We start from the raw sequence: 14,536 nt of genomic DNA on the forward strand, positions 1-14,536 counted from the left end.
CAAGATGAATATTGGTTGAAGCTTTAGGAGCAAAATACGTGACCACGTTTAGATCACACAGTTCTTTCTTTTCCAGTTAAATTTACAAGATGTTTTAATTTAACCCACTTCAAATCATGGTCAGTCAGCTATGAGATAACTGAAGGTGCATTTAACCCAGCGTGCAGCTGAGAAAGGATGTAGTGTGTTCAGTACCTATTTTGGTTTACAACTAGACTTGTTCCTTTACTCCTTAGACTGACACGGGCAGGTCCCTTTGCTGCGCGCTGGGAATCCCTGGATGGAAAGAACTGAGAGAGATTGTGAGTCAGGGCCTTTGCAGAGGGGAAGTGCATGGGCTGATCACAGATGATTCATGACAGGGTCAGAAATATTTCAGATATTATGGCCCTTTGCTTATTTAAGGAAGCTGAATTGAAGGAGAGGTGGGAGGGAAAAAAGAAGCAGCAATGGTAGTATCCTCCTGAAATTCTGTTTAAAAACCGCACAGCTCTAGGGGGAATGTGTGCTAATAGGATAAGTAAAATTCTGTAAACACTTTCAAGTTGGGAATGTTTTATCAGGCAGAAATTCAGCAACAATATGTTCTCAGAAGCCTTTAAAAGTGCTTAAACTAAATTTTCATATGGACACCCAGTGGGATGCTGTCTTAGTCTAGAATGAATTAAGATAGTTTATGGTTTAGAAAGAATGTGCTTTCCAGGGACAGCGAGTGCCATCCTCTTAAAGTAGCTGTGTGAGGACAACTGCCTTCATTTAAGCAGTAAAAGGTGGTATCAGAAGATTATTATTGGACCAGAATATAATGTATAACTAGAAACTGTAAATCAGTGCTTCAGAAAGAGCATGATAGCTTCCCCCTTCTGAAAGGAAAAAAATACCCTGGTAAGGAGCTGAGTCGATTCAGTATGACTGGCATGATCTTCTGTTTTCTGTTGTGCAGCATAGGAAGCTTTAGACTAGAGTTGCAAATGGTGCTTTTCAGTAAAATAAGCAGGTTAATTCCAAAGCATGGAAAGGGTTTTTTAGTAAGTAAGATTGTAATGCTTGAAAGGCTCACTTTTAATTAGAAAATCTCCCTCTTTAAAATTGACTGTAATGGATTGCTGCATTGCTTCACACCGAATAATTTCTAGGACAACTCAGGTGTCTGTAGAGAATGATGAAAGCAGTGCTTTTCAGCAGTGTTATATAGTACCATTATGCTAAATTTGTGATATGAAGAACTTCTTACAGGTATATATAGATATCACAGAAATGTATATATTATTTGCAACAGTGATTCTGTTTTTATTTAGTAGAGAACCAATTTAGTTTTAGAAGAAATTAGTTTCTGGTGCATTAAATGACTAATACTGCAATTTCTAATTCCTAAGTCATTCCCACAGTTGTATAAAAAGTTGTCCTCGTCTGAATACCTTCTACCCTCTGGAGTGAAATTTTAGGGTTTACTTTTTAAGCTAAATATTTTACATTTGCTAATTAAAACAGACTTTTTCTATGTTTTGTCCTTTTGGATAAGAAATTACTTTCTCAGAAGGCCAGTACCTTCAAATGTAAACACTGTTAACTTGTAGCCTTACATTTGTTTGACTTCTCCTACCCCTACTCCTCAGGCATGTGATCTCAGCCTTCAACTCTTAAGTTTATCTCAAGATGAACTTGGCATGACAGTTGCTTCACACCCACTGCCAGGTTAAAAATAAATCTTAATATGATTACAGTGACAAACGTATTGTACTGCTTCTGTAGGGAAGACTTGATAATTTGGGGAAAGAAAAAGCGAAAAAAAAAGCATTGAAGTTTAGTTCTTTTGTTGTTAGCAGGCTGGTTTATATCATTTGAAAGCTTTGTGTTATCTATATTCCCTGTGTTTCCTCTCAGCAGGGCTTCTTCCATTTACTGAGTTGTGGAAGAAGGAGATGGAGAGGGTGATGAAACAATTTTGGTTGGCTGTTTTAATGATAGTCTTTCATGGTGTGATCCAAAGCCTGCCAAAGCTGATGGACTTTGGATTGAGCTAGTTGAAAACCCAAATCTGTATTTGGAAAACATCCTGCAGGCTTTTTGAGTGCTGTATCTACAAGTTAAATAAATGCTCTTTGACTACAAATAACATTCCTGTCTTATCTACTGGTGCTTAAACCTGGCTCCCTGCTCTCCTTTTATTGTTTGGTTGGGCTGTTGATTATACCTCAGACAAAACTGCTTTTCTTTTCATCGTGCAAGTAACCTTATAACATTCAGACAAAATTCTTGTTTCATCCCATGGCAGTGTACATAGAGTATATTGTGCATGCACGTGATTTGGGAAGGGGAGAGAGTATTATTGTAATATGAAGATGCATTTTGCATGAAGCTCTCCAGAATGCCTCATTTGAGCTTTTGCCATTGTAATTCCATGTATCATATCAGTGTTAAGCAATGCCCTAGGGTCAGGAAAATCCATAAGATGCAGCTGGTAGTTAACCTATGTGTCACTAGCCTGCACAGAGGATGTAAAACAGAGCATTTCCATATGAATAACGCCATCTGTTTTTTAACTCTCTTGCATTTAATTCTCAGCCTTCCCCCATCACAGCTATTGCCCTGTATCTCCTTTCAGTTTCTTGTCATAACTCTGCCCAGTCACAGCCTTGGTGACCCAGAGGGTCACAAAGCAAGAAGTGTGTCTGGAGCTCATGCTGCCCAGAGCTGATGTAATGAGGAGAGAGGGCAGGGGAAAATTGAGACTTCAGTTCCAGAGACCCTAAATAGTGCCAGATGCTGGACTGATTAGATAGCTAGGAAGTCCTGTAGTAGTAGACTGGGAAAGGGGTAGGGAAGGGGGCAGGTGTAGACCCCATGCACATTTAAAATACAACACATCTTTGTACTTAGGAACATGTTTGATCACCTCTTTCAGTCCACCTGTAAATTGTGCATATGTGACCAGATATCAGCAGACCACAACCTCAAAAAGTGCTATTGGGGATTGTCTTTTTTTCCACGGTTGCCCAAATTGAACTGAGAGACGGTAATACAGCACACCACCCAACTTGAATTTTCTGTCAGTTCAGACAGTGTTACTTTTCAACTGAAATGCTAAATTGCCAGCCTTTTCTGAAAACTGGGCTTGCATGTGACTAGGGAAAGTACCTAGCCTAATGGATGCTGAGTTATGGATACAATCCTGGCTATACTGACTTGTATGGGGCCAAGATTTTAATTCTAAATAGTTTATTGAGGAGCAATATGCTTTAGCTCTGTCCTGCGGAGCGCAGCTCGTAACATAAGAATGCTACAAGAAGATCCTTAAAATGTAGGTGGGGTTTTCCTCCTCCCTGTAAATGTAAATGCTTTGAAGGTACAGCTGTTGATTTTGACATTTATTAACACTTGGAATCTCATGGTTCCTGTGTGTTGTTACAATCTGGTTTTGTTAGATGTTAATTTTCCTGAATGTGGAAGAGCTATGTATGGTAACTTTGTGATGCTACACTTTAATTGGAGTGGCACATCTTCCAAAATGGCTTTCATAAATGACTTATGAAAGCTAGTATGATTTTAAAATAAGTATGATTTTATTAGCTGATATAACATTTTTGGGTGTTTTTTCCAAATCTTAGCAAGAAGATACTCAGGGCTACCAGTACCTTTGAAGAAAGAAGCTTCCCCCCACCCAGCAGTGCATTTATATGTAGTACCAGCATGTTTCTTAAGGGCACGTTATAAAAATAATTAACAACCTCTATGGTATGCATACAGGAGCAAAAAAGTAAAGCTTCTGCATCAAACCGAAGGGATTAAGACAGTCCCAGGAGAGTAGGTTGAGGCTACAGAGAAACATGACCCAGATGGTGCACACGTTGCCTTCAGTAATAGGGAGAAGCTATTAGGAGCAGCGCCTGGAATGTCTGCAGAGAAAACTCAGTTGTCTGTGTTGCTGCTTTGAAGGCTGTTCGCTCATGGGAAGGGGGTTTCTGTCCTTTGTACTCCGGCAGGATTTCCGGGACGCTGTGGCACATGCCTCCAGGCAGCTTGGAAAGCCAGTGATTGAGGACAGAATCCTGAATCAGATCCTGTACTACCTACCTCAGCTCTACCAACTCAATCGGGACCTCCTGAGGGAACTGGAAGAGCGATTATCGCACTGGTGACTATCAATGAGGGGACACCGCTCCTTTGATGTTGTTGAAATTATGTGGGGCTTATGTGATTCCATGTGACCATGGTTCAACTTTTATTTGTGTTTCATGTGACAGGATTGACTGTGAAGGTACAGGAGATAATCGTGCATTTAGGTGTACTTTCTGCCATTTAGATTTAACTGGGAATGTTCAGAAGGCACACAGCTACACGTTCTTTATTTCAAATTTTGTTTTCAATTGTAAATTCTGGTGCCTGCATGGGGGACCACACAGGTTCTCCATGATAAATGGACTGGTGGGTGGGCCTAAATCAGCCATACAAACCCTGCTGATAAAGGCACTGAAATGGGTGAGGACTGCGATGCCGCGCTTCCTAATTAAGGGATGGAGATGGAGACAGTCTTAAGATCTGTCTCCTAAGAAATCTAGCTTGTACTAAAGCATTCAAACAGTTCAAGACCATTTTAAATAGACTCTTTATTATTAAGTGGTTCTCATCTAACACTAAACTAGCGTATTGAGGTGTGCCTGGTAAGGTTTTCCAGAGTAGCTGCTGAGATGGATGCTTATCTGCTAAATTATAAACTTTTTGTTCAGAACATAAACAAACATCTTACTGTGAAAAAGATCAATGTTTTGCTTAGGATTGAGATGCACATTCTTCTTAGCTCTTTCTAACTGCTCTATTTTTTTTTGGTTTTAGGCTTGAAAATCAAAGAATTGCTGATATATTTGTTAAAAAGGGTCCCTACTTAAAGATGTATTCAACTTACATCAAAGAATTTGATAAAAATATTGCACTATTAGATGAACAGTGTAAGAAGAATGCAGGTTTTGCTTCAGTAGTCAAAGACTTCGAGGTACTGTAGTCTTTTGTAAGATATATGCTGTTCTGTGGCTTTTCAGCAGTTGTGATCCTCCATAAGGCTTTAGAGACTATCCTCCAATCTTTTTTTTTTTTTTTTTGCCTTGAGGCTTCGTAAAGTGGAGGTGGAAAGAAGTAAATTCACATTTTGTGAAGCAATTAGTGATTTTGGCTGCCACTGTCAGAAATGGTTAAGGACCTTGATTTTCAGAAAATGCAGCACTTGCTACAAATTGTATCAAAGAAATATTTACAAGATCTCTAGCAACGTTCTATTTTTTTTAGTTTTATCTCCTGATCATACAATGTACTGGTTAACTGTCCTGTTTTAATCAGGTTGATTTCTCTACCATATCGTAGAGCAGTAGGTCACTCATGGGAATGATTTTTCATTTCAGTTAGAAATATTAAAAAGTGATTTTTCTCATTTGCATGTTTCTAGAAGTTTCAGGCCCAGCACATGCAGCAGTCAGATGAAAGCTGATTCATGTCTCTAAAAGCATTGCCAGATTTTTACATAACTCCCTTAAAACAAATCAGAGAAGAGATGCAAGCTCCCTAAGCACACGATCCATACCAACTGTGAATTTACCTCCCCTTAAGTGGGCTTCTCCTTGGGTGATCCCTGCTCTCATTGCTTAAGAGTGGTTCCAAAGGCAACTTACAGTGGGGAGAGGAAGAGCTTGAGGTGGAGTCAGCAGAGACAGGAAGATGAGAGCCCTTTTAAAGGTCTCTTGTTTCCGATGCACGTATTTTTGAATGCAGTCTCAAGATAGTTAATATTTTTGATGCATGGATCTTTTAATTCTGTATTGTCTTTAGAGGTGTGGATTAATTAAAACTTTTGCAGTCAGCACTGTTGTCTTCTCTTCCTTTCTGCCTAAAGGACACTCACAGCAATTACAAAGGAGGGTGTTGCCCTTGCCAGTGGTGTTTCCTTTATTTCTGGGAAGCTTCACCTCTCTTCCCCATAAGCCAAAAGACCTATTCTGAATTTGTGGAGAGTAGGAGTGCTTACTGATGGCTTTTAACTCGTGATTAATTTTGCATTCAGCCTTCCACACAGGAAAATACTTGCTCTATAGTGCATTTAACACTGTGGTAGTCACTGCTTTTAAAGATAAACCTCATCCAATGTAATCAGTATTTGTTTGTAGGTGTGCTTTCTTGTGCTGGAACCTTTGGCTACAAGAGAATACTTACTTCTTTTGGGTGTTTCTTTCAGATGAGCCCCCGCTGTGCTAGTCTGGCGCTCAAGCACTATCTGCTCAAGCCAGTTCAGAGGATTCCCCAGTACAGGCTCCTGTTGACAGGTACAGTCAAGCTCTTTCGCAGGCTTCAGAAGCCAGTCTTCACACGTCCCAGGAAACTTGTTTTCAGGCGGTTGTATCCATCTGTAAAATGTGTTAATCTGACTTGAGATGCAAAGCCTTTTTAAAAACATGAGATCTGAAAAACATGGGTTTAGAGGCTTTCCTTTGTTAATGTTGATTGTAATACGATACATAAACGAGGTGCTAATATTCCCAATGTTGTGGTGTGTTCTCTGATGTACTTGGAAAATATGAAACCTGTGGTGGTTTATGTTTGTTTCTGTGGTAATAAAAGCCTGTAATTTCCTTGGAGGGTTGGAATGCTCATGTTTTGATTTGGGGTTTGGTTTTTTTGGGTTTGTTTGTTGGGTTTGTTTTCATACGAAGGAAAAAGGTGGTATGGAAATTTGGAACTAGAAGAAGGAAGTGAAAGATGTCTATGCAACTGTGAACTTCTCCAAGTAGCTTCTCCATTTCTCCCCCACCCAGGTGTTTGTCTGCAAAACCCATTCTCTTTTAAAGGCAAACCCTGTGTTCTTAGCATACATCACTAGTAAGTGCGTAAGACTTGTTACAGGGGCAATGTAAGCTGAAGAGTTGGCTTGGGACTAGGAAATCTGGGCTCTATACCACTGGCACTGGCATGTTAGGGTGACCTTGAGCAAGTCATCTCCATGATACTTTCTTTTCTGTAAATGGAGGACAATGGTAGAGGCCTCCCTTGTGAAGTATTTTGAGATGTGTTTGTTGTAAAAGGGGGATGGCTCCTGTAAGGATTTGGAAATACTTAAGGTATTGTTTTTGAAAGCGGTTGCTTCTTGATGAGCAGTTTAAAAATAGCCTCTGTTTATGTACTAACTGAAAAATGAAATGCTCTGTGACCTTTTTTTTTGGCTCTGTAGCAGCTTGTTGGCGTTTCCCCAGCAAATGCTTAGACTAGCGATGCTGTGGGAGATACAGACTTAAGTATTATACAGCAGTTACCAAGTTATTAATGTTGGCTGTTTTCATTTTAATAATTTCATTAAAGTCACAAGTGTTAAAAAGGAGAAAAAGCTCTTATTAAATGAGCTACTTTGTAGGCGAAAACATTAGTAACTCTTAATTGATAAAACCAAACCACAGAAAGGCATTTGAGGAGTTGCTTTATTTTGAAAGGACACTGACTTAGGACATAGCGTAGTCTTGTCATACACTCCAAAATCAGCATAGGTTTGGATAAGTCCAAAGGTTTTAATTAAAAACGTTGAACAGCAGATCAGGATGGAGTAAATGCTTTTGTCAAGGTACAAAGTGAGAGATGTCAGGGTTGAGTGGCACTGAAACAAAACTCAAATGTTGAAGGAGAATTCCTCGTGACTACTAACTGTCATTGTGGCTGGGACAAGCTGTTTTAGACCTGAAAAAATTCATTCCATGGAAGTGGGGGTTTCTGTGGGTGTTCCCAGTCTGCAGACCTTACTGTGGCTGTCTGGCTTTAAATACATTTCTAAATGCAAATGCTGTTGACAGGAATGGGATTGCAATGCTGGCTGCTGATTTATAAAAATAATTTTTTATTATTCTATGGGAGCAATAAAAGAGATTGGACAAAGAATTTAATTATGCTGGGTCTATGGGGTGTTATTCTGGATCTATTTCATTTCCAGTCTATTCCATTTATCATGCATTTCTGTTTTCCTTGGGATTCCTCTTCCATATCTCTGTGAATGACCCATCTGCTTTGTTATCTTACAGCAGCTCTGTGTAATACTGAGTCATCTCTGTGTAAACTTATGCTTCAAAAACCTCTGGAGGACACACAAAATATTTGAATCTGTTGTTGCAGTGAGTGAGATGCAGTGATGCAGCAGCTGCCCAGGCTGAAAAGGGCGGGGGGATCTGCTCACAACGGAGGAGGGGGCAGCGGGATAAGAGCAGAGGAGCAAAAATAATCCAGGAAACGAAGCCTGAGTCAGCAGGGATTTCTTCCTATTTAGATGTTCTGTGTCAGTGGAACAGCTTTGTACTGGTAACCTGCTGCTACATGGTCACATCACAAGAAAGTTGCCTTGCTTTGAAGTGGAGTTACTTTTGTGCTAACAAAGCGGGAGCAGGTGGACTCATAAATCAGCCAAGGAGGGGCACAGCTCAGCTGTGTTTCTGTTTAATTATACAGCTCTCCAGTCCAGCAAGGGAACTTCCACTTCTTCACATACTGGCCCTGAGCCCTTCACAGCACATATTAGAAGGGATTTTTGGGGAGGTTAATTAGAGGCCTATGATTTCTAATAGAAGTGAAAGAGAGGTGAATCTCACCACCTGAGAACTTGTGATTTGAGTAGATAACTTGACACTGTACAGTATGAACAAGCTCTTCGTTGTCATAGGATAAGCCTCTCTCTCTTTCTCGACATAAGGTTTGCAGAGTGTCTTTTACTCTCCCGAACTGAGTTATAGTGAGGGGAGGCTGAGTGACAAATAAGCCTCTGAGCACGCTGCTCTTTTGCAGGCTGGAAATAAAGTTGTCAGACTTGAGGCCAATTATGTGTTGGGGAATGACTGCTTTGAATTTAACATAATTAAATTAGACAACCTGAGACAAAAAGTAGTTAATGAAGCAGAAGAGAATTTTTAGCAGGAGCAGTGGTAGTCGCTGCCTCCCAGCAAAAAGGAAGAGAGAATTGCTGGCTGCTGTCAGGTAGAAGCTCAAGGCATTAAGAAATCGTTTGTCACAGAAACATTACATGTGTGCTTTTGTGTTGATTTTTTTTTGTTGTGTTTTGGGGTATCCGTCAGAGTTATGAATTTTAATTTCCCAGTCTGCCTTTCTGAAGGTATTCTTCAGTCTGTTTCATTTTCAGTTGGTTCAATCTGTCACATTTGTTTTTCTTGGGATTCTCACTCTTCCATATCTGTTTGGATGACCAGTCTGCTCTGTTACCTTCCAGCTCTGTATCATATTGAATGGTCAGACTAGATCCTCTTAGTCTGAACAACTGAAGCACATTTCAGAGGGCAAATTTTTTTTGGCAAAAGCAGTAGATGCCATTCCACCTTAATATCTAACTCCTGTATTTATTTTATGTAGGAATATTTTTGCTAAATTTTTACTGTAGTGTTATTCATGTCAGTCAAATCCACTTGTCTTTATATTCTAAGTCAGTACCTCCAGAAAGTAGTTGCAAGTACAGAATTTCCAGTGTGTATTGACAGAAGAAACTAAGAAGATCTGTTCTGATGTTTCTGTAAAGCTGTTTTGGCTATGAACAGAGGTCCACTTACTGGATATATATAGAGAGAGTGTTAAGATAAAAATTATGTGTTTATCACTTTCAGGATTTTGCAGTTCCATGTTTTATTGGTAGCTTCAGTCTAACAGTGCAAAAGCAGCCTTCCTTTTTAAATACAGAACTTTAGAGTAATGCAGTTATGTTAAACTCTCTAGTTTTCTCTCTTCTATTCAATGATGATATAATTTTAAATGCTAGAGTATACCCATCCAAAAATGTTTTTGAGCAATGTGAAGTGGTGATGTTTTGGCGAACATGTCAGAAAGCATGAATGTGCCAAGAAAAAATCAGTTCCCATGTTGGGTCTGTGGTTTTAAGTATCCACTTTGAATATTAAATTGGATGTCTCCATGTACAAAGGACACTTTTTTCAGAGTGCCAGCAGTACATTTGCAGATGAATGAATTATACCCACCTCACCTCTTGTTCCCAGCCTGTAGAGGTGAGTGTGTGGATGGAGCTTTAAGCAGCTGGAATGTCTGTATAAGCTGTAAGGACTCATTCTGGGGTTCTGGGAGAACATCATGAGGTTCATCAAGGCCAAGTGCAAGGTCCTACACCTGGGTTGGGGCAATCCTCACTTTAAATACAGGATGGGGGGGTGATGTGATTGAGAGCAGCCCTGCAGAGAAGGACTTGGGGGTGCTGGTCAATGAGAAGCTTGACATGAGCTGGCAATGAGCCAATTGTGTCCCAGGCTGCACCAAAAGAAGCATGGCCAGCAAGGTGAGGGAGGTTATTCTGCCCCTCCATTCCTCTCTGGTGAGGCCTCATCTGGAGTATTGTGTCCAATTCTGGAATCCTCAACACAAGAAGGATATGGAACTGCTGGAACAGGTCCACAGGAGGGCTACAGAGATGATCAGAGGGCTGAAGCACCTCCCATATGAGGACAGGCTGAGAGCGTTGGGGTTGTTCAGCCTGGAGAAGAGAAGGCTCTGAGGAGATCTTATAGCAACCTTCCGATACCTGAACGGGCTACAAGAAAGCTAGGTGGGAGTGTTCACAAAGGCTTGTAGTGATAGCACTAGGGGCAATGGGTATAAACTGGAGAGGGGCAGATTTAGACTAGGCATTAGGAAGAATTTCTTCAGCATGAGAGTGGTGAGGCACTGGCACAGGTTGCCCAGGGAAGCTGTGGCTGCCCCATCCCTGGGGGTGTTAAAGACCAAGTTGGATGGGGCCTTGGGCAGCCTGGTCTGGGGGAGGTGTCCCTGCCCATGGCAGGGGTGTTGGAACTGGATGATCTTTAAGGTCCCTTCCAACCCAAACTATACTGTGGTTCTATGATCCCTCCTGGAATCCTTTGTGCTGGCCCTGATGAAGATTGCATTGCAGTTATAAAGCTTTCACTTATTTGCTTTGTGGCGGAGTTCTGAGAGTGCTCTGGCTGGGCAGTGTGGCACAGCTCGAACTCGAGAAAGCACCCGCGTGCAGGCTGGGCACGGCGGGCGGCTCTGGGAGTGTGTGAGGCATAGGTTCCTCCAGGTTAAACCAAGTTAAAAACAGTGTGAATTCTTCTCAGCTCCTTTCAGAATACCTTCTATTGATACTGTTTCTTCTCTTATTTCAGCTTCTTAGCAGTATAACCTGAGGCTGAGGCAAGATAAACTTTGCTTTTAATGGAATATGTGTCAACCTAAATATTGCACCAGAATGTCTGGTAGTTTCTGCAGCACAAGATCTTGAGGGACATGAAGGATGCAATGTTTATGGAGCATAGCCGGAGAGATTTTGATGCCATGTCAGACTTGTCTTAAGAGATCACACGTAGACCAGCGCCTGCTAACGCTCAGACCAAACGAGGAGAGCAGAAAGCTGTGGGTGTTCCCTTGGCCCAGCCAGCCAGACCTCCCAGTGCTCCCTCCCTGCTTTCCTGCAGGAGACCCCAGCTGGTTCCTCTTCCTTCACCCTAAACTGCTCTTCATGCTTCTCTCTTGGATCCTCCCTTAGGTCTTTGCCAAAAAATAAATTTTCAGTGCCAAATCTTTCTCTTCCTGTGATTCTGTTTTCCTCAAAGGTTTCATTAACTGTGACCAAGATTTCTCACTTTTTGTAGCATTTCTGCTGCAGAATCATGTTTCATAATTCCCCCTCCCCTTTTTTTTGTTTGCATAAGGAAAAGATTACAATATACTGAGTGGTCTCTGAGGGGCATGAATGAAGCAAGACATCTGATGAAGGCAGGAACAATTTGCTTCTGATCATTCTTGAGTAGAAGGATGAATTTGGGTTGGGCGAGCATATGGGAGTTGAATTGTTTGACTCCTACGTATGACTGTGAAGCTAAAACTGAATGCTCGCCAGATCTCATAGGATTAGTTTTGAGTAGATCTGTGACAACATTAGTACTGCATTTAAAAGGTAGTTACAAGTCTCTATTTGTTGATACTGTCAGTCTAATGTATATTTTAGAAGTTTCTAATTTGTTTTTTTTTTTAATTTTAAGCAGTTCAAAGCTGCAGCTTGCAAAGTAGATGGTTGACATTTTACTGAGGGCATTATATTAATTTTTGACAGGATGCTATACTTTTTGGTGAACTAGATGCTCGACCAGAGAATGGAAACTCAAGGGGGTGTTTCCTTGTATAGTCATACTTTTGGAGTTAATGTTAGCTAAATAAAATATATTTTAAAACTACCAAGACTTTAATGGATCGATGGTGCCATCTTGTGGTTGAGGAACTGAATTTATAATTGAAAGCCAAAAATGCCTTCTTGACCATTGTGGAGGTTGGTGTTTGATATTTTATTGTTAAAAAATATTAATCACAAACAGATCTTCTGTAATGACTACTTTTTTTTTCCTTAGCTCCTATAGACAAGTTAGGTGCGCAGGCAAATGTCTGTAATCTCGAAACTTTTTGCATCAGCTTAAATGTAAATGATTGCGAGTATATACTCATTTTTCACTTGCTTGTTTTGTTCTGGGTAATTTATACAACATATCATTTGTCTTTGGAGAAGGCTTCAATAACTTTCTCCAAGCAAGATATGATATACTTTAATTATAGAAACACTATTTTTCCTTTTGTTACTACTTTAACAGATTTGAAAGATTAAGTAGTACAGCTTTGTGGCATAGATCAGTCTGAAAAAGCACATTTCCAGGAAAAAGATGGTTTTTGCTACTTTCTGGTTCTGTTTATTTCTTTAACAAAACTATCTCTATTTTTTTTTCTTTATACAGATTATTTAAAGAATCTTGTAGAAGAATCTGCAGACTATAGGGATACCCAAGGTAAATTCCATTTTAGATTAAAGAAATAACAGCTTATATACATATGATAAAGGATTCTGCATTTTAAATGCATGCAAAATGCTAAGCCAGTAATAGAAATGTGTTCTTTTTAGTTCTAAATTTCTAAGGCAGAGATACTGAAAGACTGCAAATGAGTAGTTTCAAAAGGGTTTGGAGATGGCTGTTGTATTGGCTCACCCTTGAGTTGAAACTAAGAGATAAGAGTGAAGTTCCACAGGCATCTTAAGCAGATATTTTGGGCACTGCTGTTGAAGGAAACAGCCCTTGTATCTGTAGACCTTTCATGATAGGCAGTCTGGTCTACCAGCTGCTCTCCGTGAGCCAAGAGCCTTTCTGGATTTATCTCTCTTTGTGCCAGGATATAAGTGTTTCTGTGGTGGGAGTGAACAAGATCAAGGAGACACTCTGGCTTATGTTTAACCTGAGGAGTTCTCCAGTTTGACTTGTCAGAAGTTGCACAAACAGAAGTGATTTCCATAAGTTTGTTCACATGTCAGGGAGAAGGAGAAGAGATAGCTGGTGATGGAAGAGGACAGGACTATGTATTTCATTTGGGATTAAGCTGGTTTAACTCAAGTGTAGCAATGCAATGCACATTCATACTGTTTTATTCCACGTGTGCCTCATCAGTACTAAAAATGCTCCCGGTTGATGTTTCCATTTCATTTGTATGAGCCCCTGTGATTTATTTGTCTCTTTAGTGACATTTGTGCAGATGTGGTTGATTGGACCGCAATAAATGCTCTGAGCCAAGTTTGCTTTCTTATAGCTTTGTCTGCTGATACAGTACCATAATATTTATTAGTAAATATTTTTCTTTAGGCATTTAGACGTATTTGTTTGAGTATGTTGAAAATATAAGACAAATACATTTTAAATTATGACTTTTTAAGAGAGAGAAGGATTTGTCTTGCACTTCCTATGGCTGTGAACAAACTAATGCTTGCATTGTATATTGAATAATTAATCATTTGAAAAGTAAGCAGGTTAAATATGTATTTTACTTTACGGTTTCTTGTGACTTTTCCATCTTCTGTGTTTTTCGTAGTTGCCTCTTCCACAGTATTTTTCTCTCCCATCGTACATCAAAGATAAAAGGAAAAACTTAGTTGTAACAATAATGGTGTTAATTTTAGGCATTTGACACGTTTGATAGTCTATCTTTGAAACCACTTAAGAAGGGAAGATCTAATCTTTACTTGTCAAAACTCTTTCCTTGTGATAATTAAGCTTAACTTAGTTGTGACTTTGCTTATGTGTTTAATTCCATTGGAGGGCAGGATGCAGGGAAGACTATATTTGGTTTTGGTTCTTGGGAAAAAAAACCCGAACAATACAATTCTTCCTGATGTCCTTCATTGGAATACGTTCCTCTAGCTAAGTATTATGGGAAATGGAATGGTCTTCCATGCCAAAACCCACTTTGTTTATGGACTTTGACCCTATGGAATATTTTGTGTTGTTGAGATTTGTTTAGACTTGGCTATATAAGTAGCTCTGAGATCCTTGAACTTTTCCCTTCAATAACCTGCATGTTTTCTCTAATGTTCTTCAATTTTCTTTGAAGTCAAGGAGTAAAATTTTAAGTTTTTAATAGATATAATAGCTGATAGATGAAGCAAGGTATATATCAAATATATCAAACCTGGGTACTCATTCCTGTCTTCGTGAGTTTAGCTGAGCTTCCCTTCCTT

At 39.8% G+C, this 14,536-nt stretch overlaps 1 protein-coding gene across 1 annotated transcript in view; it reads left to right on the forward strand.

Moving 5' to 3' along the window:
• FGD6 (FYVE, RhoGEF and PH domain containing 6) overlaps nucleotides 1-14,536 on the forward strand; it is a 75,768-nt gene that overhangs the window by 39,419 nt on the left and 21,813 nt on the right. Inside the window, exons 6-9 of the mRNA XM_069853272.1 lie at nucleotides 3,984-4,135; nucleotides 4,834-4,990; nucleotides 6,221-6,308; nucleotides 12,771-12,821. Of these exons, the coding sequence (XP_069709373.1) occupies nucleotides 3,984-4,135; nucleotides 4,834-4,990; nucleotides 6,221-6,308; nucleotides 12,771-12,821 (448 nt within the window). The remainder of the gene's footprint in view (nucleotides 1-3,983; nucleotides 4,136-4,833; nucleotides 4,991-6,220; nucleotides 6,309-12,770; nucleotides 12,822-14,536) is intronic.

The sequence above is a fragment of the Phaenicophaeus curvirostris genome, chromosome 1 (genome assembly GCF_032191515.1).
Source record: "Phaenicophaeus curvirostris isolate KB17595 chromosome 1, BPBGC_Pcur_1.0, whole genome shotgun sequence".
NCBI classification, from domain to species: Eukaryota; Metazoa; Chordata; class Aves; order Cuculiformes; family Cuculidae; genus Phaenicophaeus; species Phaenicophaeus curvirostris.